General features: G+C 34.2%; 1 protein-coding gene across 4 annotated transcripts in view; it reads right to left on the bottom strand.

Moving 5' to 3' along the window:
• The window catches only part of TASP1 (taspase 1), a 293,567-nt gene that overhangs the window by 249,696 nt on the left and 24,265 nt on the right, over positions 1-19,606 (bottom strand). For all 4 annotated transcript variants that reach the window (XR_003610774.1, XM_028112987.1, XM_028112988.2 and 1 more), the window contains one exon: positions 5,006-5,126. Coding sequence is in view for 3 of the 4 variants with exons in the window: in XM_028112987.1 (XP_027968788.1) it covers positions 5,006-5,126 (121 nt within the window). In the remaining variant the exon portion in view is untranslated. The remainder of the gene's footprint in view (positions 1-5,005; positions 5,127-19,606) is intronic.

The following is a 19,606-nucleotide window of genomic DNA, read 5'->3' as shown; positions in this document are numbered from 1 at the left end:
TGGTCTTACAGTGACTGTGGCCTGGGTAACCCAGCAACTTCTCTGCTAGGCAGTGGGCTGCAACCACACCTTCTTCAATGAGGTCCAAATCTCCTTCCAAGTTTACCCTTACCTGGGTATTCTCCCTCTGCCCTAGAATATATTTTGAGTTCTGTTTCCATCTTTGTAGTTACTCTCCTATCACTGTTTAACAGTTCTTTATATTAAACTTCCCCTATTTAATCTACTATGTGATTCATTTCCTAGTTGGACCCAGACTGATACAGTAACCTTGGGCAAATTACTAAATCTCTTCTGTATTTCAGTTTCCTTATCTGTGAAATGGGGATAAAAGTAGTGTCCTCAAAAGGTAACTGTGAGAACTAAATGACTGAATATATATAAACTACTGGAGAACAATGCATGGTATGTAACAGTCACCCAATGAACAATAGTTATTATTATTGGGTTATTCAAGATTATGTAGGGACAATTTGTTGGTTATTTCAGGAAAAAAATGCATTAAAGAAGTAAATGAAAAATAAATTATAAGTGTATTAGAAGAAAATATAGGTGACTATACTTATAATTATGAGAGAAACCTTAGGAAATGCAAAATACAAAAGCCACAAAAGAACAGTAAGTTTGACAAAAATTTTAAATTCTAATATAATAAAGCACATTGTAAGTAAAGTTAAAAGGCAAGCCACAAGAGATATGGAACAGTCAGTTCACAGAGAAATGCTAATGGCCTTTAAACATATGAAATTTCATTACCAATAAAATTTCATAATGAAAGAAATTAAAATTAAAATTAAAACTAATTGATACACTATTTCTTACCTATCACAGAAACCAGAAAGGATAAAGACTGGAACAAGTGAATAACCAAACTGACCAAACTGGCACATATAGAACATGCACCCAACAGCTACAAAATATATACTCTTTTAAAGTTCACATGGAATGTTTAACAAACATAGCATAAACTGGGCTATAAAGCAAGTTTCAAAAAGCTTCAAGGGACTGGAATCGTATAGAGGATGTTCTCTGACCACAGTGAAATTAAACTAGAAGTCAAAAAAAAAAAAAAAGCTAACTAAAAAGTCCTTAGGTAAATAAATTTGACTCCTATGAAAAAGACAAATTCCTTTACAAACACCCATGAGAGGAAAATATAATCTTATAATTGTTAAAGAAATTGAATCCATTTTTTTAAACTTCCCACAAAGAAAACTCCACTAATTTAGAATAACTAATGAATTCTCAGAAGAAATCATTCCAATCACGTGCAAATTCTTTCAAAGAGGAAAAATAATCCCCAATTCATTTTGTGAGGTCAGCCATAACATGATTCCAAAACCTGAAAATAATATTACAAGAAAGATAAATCAAGGCCAATCTATTACATGAACATAGATGTCAAAATCTTAAACATCAACAACTTAAATCCAGCAGAATATAAAAAGATAAAAATATGACTGAGAAGACTTTATGCCAAGAAGGGAACATTCAAAAATCAATCACAAATTTCATCATATTTAACAAAATAAAGGAGAAAAATCTTCATCTCAACAGACACAGAAAAGCATTTAATGATAATTTAATATACCCATTTATAATAAAAACTATCAGCAAACTAAGATTAGAAGGGAACTTCCTCAATCTGATAAAGTGTATCTATGACAGTCCAAAAGCTAGCAGAGTGAAATATTTAATGCTCTCCTTCTAAGATCAGGAACAAAGCAAGGATGTACACTAACACCACTTATATTCAACATTGCACTGAATGTCATGGCCAAATGAAAAGTTTACAGATTGGAAAGGACAAAGCAAAGTTGCATGAGTCGTAGGTAATATAATTGTGTATACAGAAATTCCATGGGAACCTATTTTTTCAAATGCTAGAATAAGTGATGGAATAACTTCACCAAGGCTAGTGAATTCAAGGCCAATATACAAAATTCAATTATATTTTTAAATTTACTAAAACAATTAGATATTGACATTTTAAACATATATACTTTATAATAACATCAAAAAACTAAGTATCTAGAATAAATCTAATAAAAGATACACATGACATTTATACTGAAAACCATAAAACAATGCTGAGAAAAGAAAGAGTAATGTTTATGTAAATATACATATTCTATGTTTGTGGGCTGGAATATTCAATATTGTTAAGACATCAATTGTCCACAAATGATTCTATATATTCAATGCAATACCAACCAAAATCCCAGCAGGGTTTTATTATGGACATTGACAAGCTGACTCAAAAATTTTATGAAAATGGCCAAACACCTAGAATAGCGAATATAATCTTAAAGAAAAAAAAAAGGAAGTTAAAAATCTTATACTACCAGGCATCAAGAATATACATACATATCAGCAGATATAAAGAATATAAAGCTACAGTAATCAAGCAGTATGGCACTGGCAATAAATAGGACAATGGAATAGAATAGGGGATACAGAAACAAGCCATTGCACGTATAGTCAGTCACCTGATTTGCCAACACAGTTATGTGAGAAGAACACTGTCCTTTCTATTGACAATGGCAATGAACCATTTGGATATCCGTAAGAGAAAAAAAAGTAATGTCAGCTCCTATCTCACATACACTAAAATTAATCTGAGCTTGATAACAGAGCTAAATGTGAAGGGTAAAAAACAATAGAACTAAACAAAAACAAAAACAAAAAACCTATTAGGGATGCCTGGTGGGCTCAGTCAGGAGAGCATGTGACTCTTGATCTCCAGGTCATGAGTTCAAGCCCCACACTGGGTGTAAAGCTTACTTTAAAAAAAAAAAAAAAAAAAAACCCAGAACTATTAAAAGAAAACAATGGAGACAATCTTCGTAACTTTGGGTAGACAAAGATTTCTTAAATAAAATATTTAAAAAATAACCATAAAATAAAAGGTTGGTAATTTAAACTACGTAAGAGTTAAAAACTTCAGTTCATCAGAAGACGGCATTAAAAGAGTGAAAAGGTGACCCACAGACTAGGAGGAGATATACATAATACAGTATCTGACAAGGGATCTATATCTAAAATATATAAAGTATTTGAACAAATCAATGAAAAAAGATAATCCAATAAAAAATATGCAAAAGAATTTTGAACATACACTGCACAACAAGAATATCTAAATGGCCAATAGGTATATCAAAAGGTTCTCAGTATCATTAGTCACCAGAGAAAATCAAATTAAAACAATAATGCCACTGCACACATACCAAAACGGATGAATTTCATTTTTTTTAAAGATTTTATTCATTTATAAGAGAGAGAGAGAGCACAAGCAGGGGGAGTGGCAGACAGAGGGAAGGGAGAAGCAGGCTCCCCACCAAGCAGGGAGTCCAATGTGGGGCTCGATCCCAGGATCCTGGGATCATGATTTGAGCCAAAGGCAGACGCTTAACCAACTGAGCCACCCAGGCACCCCAAAATGGATGAATTTTAAAAAGAATAGCAATACCAAATGTTGGCCCTGATGTAGAGTAATTAAAATGCTCATACACTGCTGGTGGGAGTATAGATTGTTAACAACTACTTTTGAAAACTGTCCAGCAGTATCAACTAAAGCAAAGCACATTATGTACCTAAACTTATCATCTAGCATAATGTTGAACAGAAGTGATGAGAGTGAACACTGCTATATTTTCCCTGATCTTAAGGATAGGATCTTAATGATAAACCTATCATTCCAAATCTTAGGTTTATAACCAAGAGAATTAAGTACATATGTCTATCAAAGACATGTACAAGAATATTCATTGGAGCAGTCAAAAACTAGAAACTATTCAAATATCCTCTAAAGGAGAACAGATAATTTATTATATATTATATATTCATGCAATAAAATACTACTAAGTAATAAAAAGAAAAAATTACTGTGACACAAAACATGGGTCAATCTCACAGGCATATTATTAAGCAAAAAAAAAAAAAAAACAACCAGACACAGAGGTGTATGATTCCACTCATATAAATTTCAGGAATAAGCAAATTAATCTATGGTACTTAAAGTCAAAATTAAGGGAGAACAGGAGGAGGAGGGAAGGCAGAAGCAGAGTGTAAGAGGTATGGACTAGGAAGAGGCATAAAGAACTCTTCCGGGATTATGGAAATGTTCTGTATTTTTTTAAGATTTTATTTATTTATTTTAGAGAGAGAGAGCATGCACAAACTGGGGAGGAAGAGGAACAAGCAGACTCCATGCTAGTGCGGAGCGAGGAACCCAACGTGGGGCTAGATCCTAGGACCCTGAGATCATAACCTGAACTGAAATCAAGAGTCTGATGCTCAACCAACGGAGCCACCCAGGCACCCTGTAAATGTTCTGTATTTTGACATGGAAATGTTTTATAGCTTGACCTGGGTAATGGTTTACATAGCTGTATACATTTAAAAATTCATGCAGCTTTATAATTAAAATATGTGCATTTCATGTGTATTTGTAAAATATTAGATATATCTTATATGTACTGATGTGGGAAAAATCTCTAAAACATCCTATTTAAAGAAAAAAGTTTCATAATATGTACATATATTTTTTAAAAAATACATGTGTGAAACTGTGTTTCTATTACATAAAAATATAGATAAATGCACTGTATTTTACTGGTTAAACCCCTCCAAGGAGAGGGGATGAGAAGGAAAGATTTGGAAGAGCAACAGCAAATTTTATTTACATCATTTGAATTTTCTAACAAAAAAAATATATTATTTGTGTATTTCAAATCATAAAATTAATAGAATATGCTAACTCACAGGTTAAATGTCTATAATTTCAAGAAGATGGAGGAGAATGATCAACCTCTAACAAAGACTTGAACATAAGCTTTTTTACAAAATAGTAAAATTTTTTACAAAATTGAGAGCAATGTTGTTCTCAATACTACTCCAAGCAAGAATGGTAGAAAACACTAGATTGACTAAGTCTTTAGGAGGCATCATATGGTAATATTCATAGTTCTTTAGAGAATAGAGATGTGTTATAATGTCCACATACCACTCAGTGCTCCAACAGCTCCAAAATTTAAGGATTTTCCATCCATTATGCTGGCATCACACTCAATTTCACCCAAGAGATTTAGATTAGATCCCATTCCTGCATTTGTAAAAGGAGAATCCTAAGAGATAAAAACAAAAATTAAAATACCGTTAGTCTTAAAGAAGATTTAATGTCAATCCTTTATAACTGTTCCAAAAACTAGAAAGGGAAAGAACACTCTCAATTCCTTGCATGATACCAGTACTTCCCTGATTCCAAAACAAGACAAAGACATCATGACGGAAGAAAACTACAGGCTAGTATATCTTGAGACTATAGACACAAAAATCCTCAAGAAAATGCTAGCAAACCAAATGCAGCAAAACATAAAAGTCTTACACACCATGAACAAGAAGGATCCCAGGGAAGCACGTTTGGTTTTAATATGTGAAACTTAATGTGATACACCATGTTAATAAAGAAAAAAGTAAATAAACTAAATAGAAAAAACAGGATCATACTAATAAACACAAAAAAAGCATTTAACAAAATCCAATACCCTTTCATGAGAAAAGCACTCAACAAACTAGAAACAGAAGGGACCTTCCTATATATGATATGATAAAGGACATCTACAAAAAGTCCAGAGTGAACATCGTAATTAATGGTGAAAAACTGAATGTTTTCCTTTAAGATCAGGGATAATACAGCAATGTTCACTCTCGTCACTTCTATTCAACATTATACTGGATATTCTGGACAAAATAATTAGGCAAGAAAAAGAAATAATGAGCTTCTATATTAGAAAAGAAAAAGTAAAATTATCTCTTGGTAGAAGAGGACATGATCTTGTATACAAAAACTCCTAAGGACTCCATTAAAAAACTATTAGGACTGATAAACAAGTTCAACAGGGTTTCAAGATATAAGATCAATATACAAAAATCAACTGTTATTTCTACATATTAGCAATGAACAATGTGAAGATGAAATTCAGAAAACAATTCCACTTACAATAACATCAAAAAGAATAAAATACTTAGGAATAAATTCAACAAAAGAAGTAGAAGATTTATACACTGAAAACTATAAAACATGTTAAGAAAAAATTAAAGACCTAAATAAATATAAGGACAGTCATGTACATAGATCAAAAGGTTTAATATCTTTAAGACAGCAATACTCTACAAAATTGATCAGCTTCAACACAATCTCATATCAAATCCTAACTACCTTTTTTGCAGAAATTGACAAACTAACCCTAAAGTTCATAAGGAAATGCAAGGAACTCAGAATCACAAAAACAATCTTCAAAAGAAAAATAAAATCGGAGGGTTCACACTTCTAAGTTTTATAACTTACTACACAACTACAGTAATCAAGACTGTGTGATATACCTAAGGACAGACATATAGATCAATGCAATAGAACTGAGTGTCCAGATACAAGCGTTATATTTATGGTCAATTCAACAACGATGCCAGAACAATTCAATAAACAAAGGATAGTCTTTTCTATAAGTGGAGCTGGGACTATGGATATTCAATCCAAGAGAACAAAGTTGGATTCTATCTCATACCATATACAAAAATTAACTCCAAGTGGATCAAAGACCTAAATATGAGTTAAAACTATAAAACCATTCAAAGAAAACATTATGGCAAATGTTTATGACCTCGGATTAGGCAGTGGTTTCCTAGATATGAAACTAAAAGCACAAGCAACCAAAGAAAAAACTAGAATTTGGATGTCATCAAATTAAAACTTTTGAGTTTTAAAGTATACAATAAAAGTAAAAAAAAAAAAAAACTCAGAATGGGGGCAGGGGGACTGTAAATCGTTTATCCATAAGAAATTTGTATCCAGGATATATAAAAATTTCCCACAATTCTAAAATAAAAACACAATTTTAAAATGGATAAAGGATATGAATGAACATTTCTCCAAAGAAGGTATATAAATGGCCAATAAGCACATGAAAAGATGCTCAACACCATTACTCATCAAGGAAGGGCAAATCAAAACCACAACAAACTACTACTTCACACCCACAATTCCACTTAAAATAACATCAAAAAGAATCATAAAGACAGATGTGTTGGCAAGGATATAAAGAAATTAGAACCCTTACACATTGCTGATGGGAATGTAAAATGGTACAGCCACTTTGGAAAACATCTGGAAACCCCTCAAAAACTTAAACATAAAGTTACCATTTGACCCAACAGTTCCACTTCTAGGTATATACCCAAGAGAAGTGAATTGTCTACACAAAACTTGTACCCATATATTCACAACAGCTTGTAATACTCATATGCCAGCATTTCTGGAACAACTCAAATGCCACCAACTGATGAATGGGTAAATAAAACATGGTATATCTATACAATGGAGTATTAATCAGAAATAAAAAGTAATGAAGTACTGATGTATGGCAAAATATGGATGAACCTTAAAAACATAATGCTAATCAAAGAAGTCAGTCACAAAAGATCACATACCAGATGATCCAATTTATATGAAACTTCAAGAAAGGCAAATCCATAAAGTAGATTAGTGATTGCCAGGAGTTGCAGAAGGGGGAATGGGGAGTGACAGCTAATATGTACTGTGTTTCTTTTTGTGGTGATTCAGATGAAATAAAAGTAGATGGTGTGACAGCTGCAGAACTTTATGAATATACTAAAAACAAGTGAAATGTATACTATAAAAGTGAATTTTACAGTATATGAATTATATCTTTAAAAAGATATCATGAAAGGGGCACCTGGGCTGCCCAGTTGTTTGAGCATCCGACTCTTGATTTCGGCTCAGGTCATAATCTCAGGATTGTGAGATCAAGCCCCACATCAGACTCCACACTAAGCATGGAGCCTGCTTGAGATTCTCTCCCTCTCCCCCCTTCTCTCTCTCTCTCTCTCTAATAAATAAAATCTTTTTAAAAAATAAATAAATAAAAAGATACCATGAAGGAAAAAAAAAGCTTGTATCAGCAGACTACACAGAACATAAAGGCCTGGAATCAGAAGGGCACACAATGTGATGAGCACTGGGTCATATATGCAACTAATGAATAATTGAACATTACATCAAAAACTAATGATGAATTATATGTTAGCTAATTGAATTTAAATTTAAAAAATGAAAAAAAAGAAGTCAGCCATGTATTTGCAATCTAAAAGACACTGTCTTATTTTTCTAATACTGCGAATAAAGTTTTTAAAAATATATACCACTAGTCTTGTTATGTCAATATAATACCATACATGATTTCCAACCACAGATATGGAAAAAAAATCTAACGATATAAAATCTTACAATAAAATAAACATCATGGGGACAAACTCCCAAAAGACTTCATAAAAAAAAAAAGAAGAAGAAGAAGAAGAAGAAGAAGAAGAAGAAGAAGAAGAAGAAGAGGAGAAAGAAAAAGAGCCGGGGTTGGAAAGATTAGATTGACGCTCCTTAGAGTCACTGCATAGATGAAAGGCCTACTCCAAAATAAAGGCCATAAAAATGAACAACTCTACCTCACATTCTAGAAAACTGAGTCAATCCAGAAAACTAACTCTGTTCTAAGGTAAGACCTTAGGTCTTACCAAGATCCAAGAAAACTGACCACAATATTAAACCTTCTTAATATGTACCTATAACTAGAGCAAAGGGGTCAGGGATTGGAGAACAGAGCTTTTGTCCTAATGCAGTTAAATAACCGAACAGTCCACAGAATTTTAAAAATAAGATCACAGGATGGAAAAAAAAAAAAAAAAAGGCTATATAATTATATAGAAATGAGTTAATAATGAGATAATAAATGCTTTCAGCACCAAAAGGAAATGGCCCACTATGAGACAGAGAAGTTAACAGCAGGCTTCCTGAACACAGCCAGGAAGCTAGAAAATTCCAGTTGGTGGAAACAATGTGAGCAACATATAGGCAATGGGAAAAGTGTCAGAGCCACAGAAGACACATTCAGCAAAAAGGATTTACTGGAGCCAAATCTGAAGATTAAGACACGCTATTCATCAGAATCTGAACCTGATTAAAAAACACTGAGAAGCCAGTCAAGATTTCTGTATAAGAGAAAATCGAGATGGGTGTTTTGGTCAAGGAAACAAACAGACATTTACACGTTGTATGAGAAGGAAGGAGAGGAGAATGAAATCAGTGAGACCAAACAGGGCTATTTTACAACATAGGCTTGAAATACTAACTACCTGGCATGGAAATGATAGTAGAAGGAATAGAAAAAAAAGAGAGACAGAGAGAAGGGAAAGGATCAGAACTGTGAAACTTGAGAAATAAATAAAACCATGAATAAGAAAAGGCATTTTATGAGATGGAGGAAAGAGTATGCATAATTAAGCATAAGGATTTTGAATAAGGACTTCCAACTTAATCTTTCTAGCTAAATCAGTTCATAACTAAATCTGGGGAAAGAGATCACAACCAAAGCAAAATTATGGTTTAAAAACAGATGAAGACTGAATTCTTGCCCTGGATCTTCTCATATTTTGAGAACAGAGCAAAAGAGATTATAAGCAAGTAAATTACCACATTACAAAGGTTTGGGGTTTTTGGTTTTTAGGGTGTTTTTTTACTGCATATAACCTCCCTTGCCTAGTCATGTATATCTTCAAAGTGTGGAAAAGGAACTGAAATGTGAGAAAAATGTAAAGCAGCTACCTATATGTAGTAATTCCCAAAATAAACATGCAAGATTGTACCAGTGTATACACTATCTCAACAATCTTTTAAATGGAATATATCAGCTAATCAGCTCTGCAAAATTTTTAACATAATCCAATTAGAAATCACAAACTGAACAAAGTTATTCTGAAAATGACTACTGCATGATGGTTTAAATTTGACATTTTAAAAATACATAAGAAAAAGTATATAAGAAAATTAAAAGATATCTTAGCAACTTTTTTCAAAAATATTTCTCCTACTTCAAAATACATTAATAATTTCAGGGGCACCTGGCTGGCTCAGTCAGTAGAGTATGTGACTCCATCTGGGGGTTGTAAGTTTGAGCCCCACGTTTGGCACAGAGATTACTTAAAAATTTAAAAATATATTTAAAAAATATATATATATTTATAACTTCAAAAGTATGTCTACTGAACTTCTGCTTCTGACTATGAAGGCATAATAGGGATTATATTTATCTTTCTAACTAGATAATCAGGCAAAATATGTAACAAATGGACTTCAATCAATAGCCAGCACTGGACTGTGATCCTGAAAGAAGAGACACAAATCAAGATGCCTCAACTTAATTCCCAGAGATATTTTCCAGGCCATAGCACAGGGAAGAGAAACCCAAAAGAGAGCCAACATTCTTCCAGGAGGAGACAAAGTTATGAGTTTAAGGAGGCTAGGAGGCTAGTACAGGGTACAAAAAGGAAAGAGCTAGAGAGAGAACTCCAGAGATTCTGAGTCTTTAAATAATTATTAGTCTGCGTATATTTATTAGGAAACTACCAAGACCATAGGAAGCAGCTCTGGAAAACAGTAAGCTGAACAATCTCTGGAGGTCACACAGAGGTGAGAAGAGTTCATCTTCCCATCAGCCAGAGTGAGGCTATCAGGGAAAGTCTCAGGAAGTAATGCCACAAAAATTAGACCAAATTAGCCTTAGAAAGTTTACTCTGGACTGGCACTAAAAAAGTTTTAAAGGAAGCCTCAAAAAAATCAAAATGATTTACATGAACAAGTGTCCCAAAACAAAGTTCTACAATAGCTAACTCCCGAAGATATAAAATTCACAATGATTAGTATAAAACCAAAGATGACCAGACATATAAATAAGCAGAAAACCATGGCCCATAACCAGAAGAAATTACAAACAATGAAAAGAGATCCAGAAATGACACAGATAATAGAATTAGTGAACAATTCCAATGCTAGCTAACAATGTTAAAATAGCTCTCACAAACATACTCTGTATGTTCACGTAGGTATAGGAAAACATGAGGGTAAAAAGGAAAGAAAAGGAAGCTATAAAAAAATAAATAAATTGAACTGCTAAGAAGAAAAATATAATAATCTAAGGTGAAAAACACTTTGGAACAGAAAAAGCATTTGCATTAGGCAAAAATGAAGGAATTCTGAAAGAAGTATGGACTTCAGTTAATTATAATGTGTCAAATCAGGTTCATTAATTGTGAAAAATACACCATACTATAATGTAAACATCAATAATAGGGGAAATCAGGTGTTGGGTATATGGTAATTCTCTGAATTTTTCTGTAAATCTAAAACTGTTCTAAAATTAAAAGTTTCTTTAAAGAAAAATCAACCCACAGCTTGGGAGAAAAATTCTTACAAAACATACATAAAGGTAAGGGACTTATATCCAGAATATATAAAAAATTCACATGACTTAGTAAGACAAAACAATCCAGAGTTTTTAATAGCAAACAATTTTATGTACTGATTGCAAATAACATATGAAAAGATGCATAACATCATTAGCCATTAGGGAAATGCAAGTTAAAACCACTACATAAACTCTAAAATGGTTTAAAATAAAATGAAATAAAATAAAATAATAAAAATGGCTAAAATTAAGAGAAGAGACAATAGCAAGTATTGGCAAGAATGTGGAACAACTGCAACCCTCATCCATTGCTAATGAGAATGAAAATAGCAAATAGCTTGGCAGTTTCTTTACTGTTAAGCATATACTTACCATAGATCCAGAAATTCTACTCCTGAGTATATATCCAAGAAAAATGAAAGCACATGTCCACATAAAGACTTGAATAGAAATGTTTATATCAGCTTTAATCAGAACAGCCAAAAACTGGAAACAACCCAAATGCCCATCAACTGGTAAATGGACAAACAAATTATGATGTATCAACACAATGAAATACTGTTCAGCAATAAAGGAACAAACCTCTATGTCCCAACAATAGGAAGGAAAATCAAAAGCATCATGCTAAGGGAAAGAAGCCACTCACAAAAGACCACATATAATACGATTCTATTTAATCCAAATTCTAGAAAAGGTCAAATTATGGTAAAAAGTAGACAATGGTTGCCAGGGGCCACTGAAAGAAAGGGATCTCCTGCAGATAGGCATTAAGAGGGAATTTTGGAGGTGATGGAAATATTATATATGATTGTATTGGTGGTTACATGATTGTATACATTTGTCATAACATCAAATTATACACTTAAAATTGGCTAATTTTGTTGTATATTATACTTTGTTAAAACTGACAAAAAAGTGTACTTCTCACTTGATATAAACCAATCACCAATATACTAACTTTCCCCTTATAAAAAAAATACCTAAGTTTTTTAAATGGTCATTTGTTGTTTTCTGACCTGAATCATTTTGTACAACTAGAAATCATTATGCCCAATCAGTAGCAAACAATCCTAAAATCTGTCAGACCCTGTTATTCTCATGTTCAAAAACTTACAATGGTTTCCCATAATACTTAGAATAAAATCTAAAGTCCTAATTTCCAAGGTTTACGAGGCCCAACACGACCTGGCCCCTTCCTCCCTCACATATCCTATGTACCAGCCACAGCGACTTCCCTGCAATTCCATGAGCACAGAGAGAACATTCCCACCTCAGGGCTTTTACATTTGTTCATTTACTCCTTTGAAATGCTGAGTTTAGTGAGTGGCTCTAGTAGGAGAAAAAGCCAATAAATAAAGACTGTGTGTGGGACGCCTGGGTGGCTCAGTTGGTTAAGCGTCTGCCTTCGGCTCAGGTCATGATCCCAGGGTCCTGGGATCGAGTCCCGCAACAGGCTCCTTGCTCAGCAGGGAATCTGCTTCTCCCTCTGCTGCTCTTCCTGCTTGTGCTCTCTCTCACTATGTCAAATAAATAAATAAAATCTTAAAAAAAAAGACTGTGCACATGTGTGTGCAGAAACACATATATACACATGTGTATAAATAGCTGATGTCCTATAGTGATGTGTTATGAAGAAGAATAAAGTAGAATAAGAACAGATAATAGGGTACTTTTCCCTCTAATCAAAAACTCCCTTCCCCAACATCTTCACATGGGTTTCTCCTCCATTTCATTTAGGTCTCTGCTCAAACGGTATCAGAGGGCTGTCCCCTTAACTGAGTTATTAGCATTTCGCCAACTTTCCCAACCTTTCTTTTTCCTCTTACTATCTTATGTTTTTTTTAAGATTTTATTTATTTATTTGACAGAGAGAGACAGTGAGAGAAGGAACACAAGCAGGGGGAGTGGGAGAGGGAGAACTAGGCTTTCCACAGAGCAGGGAGCCCGATATGGGGCTTGATCCCAGGACCCTGAGATCATGACCTGAGCCAAAGGCAGACTAGCTTAACGACTGAGCCACCCAGGCAGCCCTATCTTACGCTTCTTTATGGCACTTTCACTACCTGACATTATATGTACTTTTTGTTTGTCTAATTCTCTCCATAGAATGTTAAGCCCATAGTACAGTAATTTGTCTTTTTGGGTGTTGTATCCTGATGTCTAACGTATGTTTGGCACTTAGTAGGTACTGAATAAATATTTGTAGAATGAATGAACAGGAGCTAACTACAACTCGATACAAATTGAATAGTTGATCATTGTGAACTGTAACCTCTTAAGCTGATGCTTATTGATTCTTACAAGTTACACTTATAGAGAAATGCCAGAATAATGTAACAGAGTATTAAGAATCCAATCTTTTCACAATTAAAACAAGAGAAATGAAATAAACTCAAGCAAGCATTTTCAGCTTCTAAAAGATGAAATTTCAAAAGCAAAATATTTTTGTTTACTCATAACTTTTTTAAACTGAGTTTTTTTTTATATTTTTTATTTATTTGACACAGAGAGAGAGTGAGAGAGAGAGAGCACAAGCAGGGGGAGCGGCAAGCAGAGGGAGAGGGAGAAGCAGGCTCTCCGCTGAGCAAGGAGCCTGATGCAGCACTTGATCCCAGGACGCTGGGATCATGACCTGAGCTGAAGGCAGCCACTTAACTAACTGAGCCACTCAAGGGCCCATAACTTTCAGAGGAGACAAAAGTTTTACAAATTAAGATCCCTCTGACTGCTTGACCCAACAAAGAGAGGGTGGGAAGGCCAAGATGTAGGAGCTACATCCCCATCATGACATGTAAACCCTATTAACAAAATTTGGAAACACCAAGCCAAGGCAAAGATCTGCAAAGCATTACTCTTTCACTATAAACTACAACCTGTATTACCCATTTAATGTCCTTTGCTGAAAGCATAAAATAAAATAAGAACTGTTTGCAAGGCTATAGGGTATACTGTACCTCTGGGGATCTATTATGAGACCTCTATTAACAGCTCTTACAGATGCAAACAATTTAGTTTTCAAATGCCTTACAAAAACCAGACTGGCACATTATAAAATCATTTTTATATAAAATGATTTATGTTTGTCCAATTTCTAATCTTCCTTTAAGAAGTTGGACATTTACAGAAAATTACTAATATGTTAGTATTCATACCTTGTTATTCTAGTGCAAATCAACAAACACATCATTAGAAGAATAAAATATAGAATGAAATTATGTGATAATATAGTTTCTTACTCAAATTAAGTATGCTAAGATATCAGAATTATTTTAATTATAGCTTTCATTAACAAGCAGGTAGCTTTATTAATCTAAAGCTGATGAGAAAGAGGGAAAAAACAAACAGCTTCTAAAACAAACTATTTGTTGACTTTTTCTTAAACAGAGTAATAAAAACAGGATGTATACCCCATGTTGTTACAGTCTTTTTCAAACTAATACTGGTAAAACCTGTGCAGTACACCTAGCCTAGCTGACACTATCCTAAGAATTACAAATTCCTGGTATTTTATCATTAATTCTCATTATTTACAGGATGAACAGAGACCAGTGAAAAAGTATTACCAAAAAATCATTTGGGGATTTTTTGTTTGTTTGTTTTGCAGCTAATTAAGGTCAAACTTTCAAGAACTGGATTACTGGAAGATTTCCAATTTAGATTCCTCTGTGGTGGTATAGGTTAAGTTTCATTCATTCAACAAATATTTATTGGACACCTATGTGCCAGGCAAATCTTTTCCGTAAAGCGCCAGATATATTATATAGTTCAGGCTTTGTGGGCCACACAGGCAATTCCACAACTACTCAATTCTGCCTTTGTAGCATGAAAGCAGCCAGAGAAAATACAAAAAGGAATAAGCATGGCTTTGTTCCGATAAAACTTCATTTATAAACACGGAAATTTAAATTTCATATAATTTTCTGATGTCATGAAACATTATTCTTCTTTTGACTTGTTGTCCAATCATTTAAAAAAGTAAAAACCATTTTGAGCTTGCAGACCATTCAAAAACAAGCAGCAGTCCAGATTTGGCTTTCAGGCCATAGTTTGTAAATCTGTGATGTAAACTGTGGGGATACAGCAAAACAGAAAAATATCCTTCCCACATGCAGCTCCCATTCTAGCTACAGGAGAAAGACAATAAAACATTAAATAAATTAGTTGGCATATTACATAGCAGTAAACATGATGGAGAAAAATGAAACAGGCCAGGAGATGGGGCGCTGGGTATGGTCAGAGGGTTATAATGAGGAGACAAGAAAACTACAGGGGTAGTTACAACTTATTTTTCTTTTCAAGTGTTTGTTTATTTATTGATTGATTGATTGATTGATTTTAATTCATGAGAGTCAGAGAGAGAGAGAGAGAGAGAGAGGCAGAGGCAGAGGGAGAAGCAGGCTCCCCGCCTAGCAGGGAGCCACCAGTGTTTATTTTGACATAACTTCAGACTTGCAATAGTAGTATAGTATCTAGAACATATTAAGAACTCCTAATAACCAAAAAACAACCCAATTCAAAAATGGCCAAAGGACTTGAATGAATAGACTTCAATAGACACTTCTCTGAAGAAGATAGATGAATGGTCAACAGGCACATGAAAAGATGTTCAACATCATTAATCATTAGAGAAATAAAAATCATAAGCACAGTGAGGTACCACTTCATACCTATGAGGATGGCTAAAGTCACAAAGATGAAAAAGAACAAGTGCTGCTGGGAGAAACTATACATTGCTACTAGTAATATGAAATGGGTTAGCTGCTGTGGAAACAGTTTGGTGATTCCACAAAAAGTTAAACACGCAGTCAGTATGACTTCACGATTTGGTACTCAAATACTTGTACAGGAATGTTCACAGCAACACTTTTCACAATTGTGAAAACAGAAACGACTTAGATGTCTATCAATAGATGAAGGGATAAATTGTGGCATAATCATGAACAATGTTGAATAATGCTCTACAAAAGAAATGAAGTTCTGACACATGCTACAATATGAATGAACCTTAAAAACATTATGCTAAGTGAAAGAAGTCAGACACAAAAGATCATATATTGTATGATTCCATTTATATGAAAGATCCAGTACAGGTAAATCCATAGAGACAGAAAGCAGACTGGTGGTTGCTGTGAGGCTAGGAAAGGAGGGAATAGAAAGCAACTGCTTATAAGGTACAGGATTCCCTTTGGGGAGATAAAAATGTTTCTGGAACAAGACAGAGGGTGGTAGTGGTACAATATTTGAATGTTTGAATGCCACTGAATTACTTTAAAATGAGTGATTTTGTGCTCTATGAATTTCACCTCAATTAACCACCGAAAAAAGCAAACACAAAAGACTAACATACAGCATGATTCCATTTCAGACCAGGCTTTACCCCAGAGTGACTGAAGGGGGTGTAAGTAGCCTTCTGGAGGGCTGTAAATGTGTTTCCTTAACTGGGTGCTAGTTCTATGGGGCTACATTCACTCTGAAAAATTCAAGGAGCTATCCCTTACAATAAATGTGCATATTTTTCTATGTGTACACTATATTTCGTTAAAAAGTTTTGAAACTATAAGGTATACTTTCGAAAATAAAAGATTAACTGCAATTTTTTTAAACTATTACCATTGTGGGGTAAAGGATACAAGTAATCTCTCTGTATTATTTCCTACAACTGCATATGAATCTACAATTATCTTAAAATGTTCTTTAAAAAGAATCAGAAAATAGAATTTCCAGATTCCCATTCCCAAAGATTCTGATTTAGGTCATCTGAGGTGAAGACAGGGAATCTTCATTCTTTTTAACGAGCTATCTTAAGTAATTCTAATTCAGGTGGACCACAACCCTCACCTTGAGAAACTCCAACCTAAATGAACTCCATAAGCTGTTTAACTTCACTATCTCTGTGAACCCCATCTAGAGGAGGCTTTTAAAGGCATCTATCAGCAATAGGGGTGCCTGGGTGGCTCAGTCAGTTAAGCATCTGCCTTTGGCTCAGGTTATGATCTCAGGGTCCCAGGATCGAGCCCCGCATCTGGCTCTCTGCTCGGTGGGGAGTCTGCTTCTCCCTCTCCCTCTGCCCCTGCCCTCCACTCGTGCTCTCTCTCTCTCTCACTCCCTCTTTCAAATAAATAAATAAAACCTTTTTTAAAATTTAAAAAATAAAGGCATCTATCAGCAACAGCATGGAAGAGGTAGAAAGCAAGAAAGCACAAATGAACTATGAGAGGCTACAAAAGCTAACCACTTTGGGAGCCAAGATTCAACTTTTACTGATGAAAAATTAGATGAAATGGAAAAAGATTAATAAAATGAGAGAATTACTGAAAAGGACATACAAAGCTTTCTGGGTAATCATCACAGATGCAGCCACAAATATTATGTGCAAATCAACAACTTCTCTAAGTATGTTTTCCATTACAAAGTAGTGAGATCAAGATAAGATAAATGATGTTGGAAGCTAAATTAGCTTAGCAAGACAAAGTTTTGAAATCAGTGCAATATGCTTGTACTTATGGTCATTCCTGGTACATTCTTTGCCACAAACACTGAAAATAATATTTTACTCCTGAGACAAGAAGTAAATAAAGGAACAATTTAGTTCAAGCTTAGTTGGGTCATACAGTATTTTGGTCTGCTTTAGCTCCAGCTCTAAACTCTTTGGAGGGAGATACTTTGGTTCTGGTTCAAACTGCTTCAGTGGGAAATTTTTTTGAAAAGTCTTTAGTTTGATTTGAAGTTCATTTTCAAAATAAGTTACTATTTCAGTCCAATTCCAATTGCAAAAAATTAAATCAAGGCTCATTCCAGTTTTACTCTTACTTTTGGTAGAAATCCCTGTTAAGCTATCAATTCACTTTCTCAGCCCTTCCAACAAGACAAAAGTTGGTGTATCTGTCCAAGCCTTATTTTCAGCTTTACCCTGAACTGAAATACAATCGGAATTACAAAGCCTCCTACAGTCAAAAGTGACAGCTGTCATTCAGCCCTAGTGGACTGAGAGAATGCATGCTCCATGTGGCCAGGTCTCATTTTTTCAAGAGAAGTTTGAAATCCAGATTTTTGAGTCTCCTAATTTTTAAATGTTGGCAACAAATTCCAATTTTTAAGAACTAGTCTATGGGCCAATCAACACACATCTGTGAACTGTCTCTTCTGCAACCACTGGCCCAAGAGTTAATAAGGTATCAAGTTTCTGATGCAAAATCTGAGCTTTGCTAAGTCTTCAGTGAAAACTGAATATACAGTACAGATTTCAGGCAAAGGCGCTCTTTGATACAAATGCCAGTCCAAACAACAAATCATGGTTTCATTCTCGTGCTTAGTTGAATACTTAAAATACTGAATATTCTTCCTTCTTGCTATTTAAACAAGAAGAATAAATATAGAAGTAAGCCATCTAACCTGCCCTGTAGTCTAACTACCATGTGTCAGCACACTTTACTAAGAAGAGCCAGGTTAGTGGTCAGAAATGCCACATATCTTCTGATTATGACGACTGGAATTTGTTTGTACAAATAAGTCAGATAAGCTCTCTCCCTAGAATCCACAAGAAGAATGATGAATCATGGTATTTTTCTCAAGCATATCTTGATCACTATTAGTCAACTACATCTACAACTTTATCTAATGGTGAACTGCCATTATCAAAATGATAAAACATGATACTCTCTTTGGGGCTAGTAGTTTGGAGCAGAAAAACTCAAAAAACAAAACACACACACAAACACATAAATTTACAGTTACATGGCGGGGGGCGTGGTATCAATATTTAGGTAATATGTAAAAAATGACAAAGAGAATCAGGTAAAATAATTAAAGGATAGTAAGAGTCTATCTATAAATTAGATACCAGATCCCACAGTTTTATAAAAGTTGACTCTCATCTCAGTGTGAACTGTAGTGATTTCAAGATCAAGGCAACAGGCACATGAACTCAAACAAGTATTAAATTTGAAGAAATTATAGCGTTCAGATGAACAATATTTACAGAAAAATTCTTGGGTCAACAAAGAAACAGTAACAAGGTAACCAACTCAGAAATCCACTCAAGTACCTTGCCTATGAAATCACAATTAGCTTATCCAAGCTTTGTCCTTCCCCTACCCACTCTCAGCCACTTCCTCAATAACCATTTCTCTGCACCTCTTTCATGATATAGGGGATGGGCTTAAAAGCTGTAAATCTACCAATTACATTGCCTTTTGTCCAGTTATGAAAAAAAAACACTATGAAAGAAGGTAAAACTATAAGACTTTCTTTTTTTTTACTACTAGTTTATTTTATTTAACTGTGTTAACCTTGTT

The sequence above is a fragment of the Eumetopias jubatus genome, unplaced genomic scaffold (genome assembly GCF_037043125.1).
Source record: "Eumetopias jubatus isolate StellerSeaLion01/CBP00866 unplaced genomic scaffold, mEumJub1_p1.0 scaffold_9, whole genome shotgun sequence".
Taxonomy (NCBI): Eukaryota; Metazoa; Chordata; class Mammalia; order Carnivora; family Otariidae; genus Eumetopias; species Eumetopias jubatus.
Note: the sequence above shows the minus strand (reverse complement) of the source record. Positions and strands in the feature narration are given on the sequence as shown.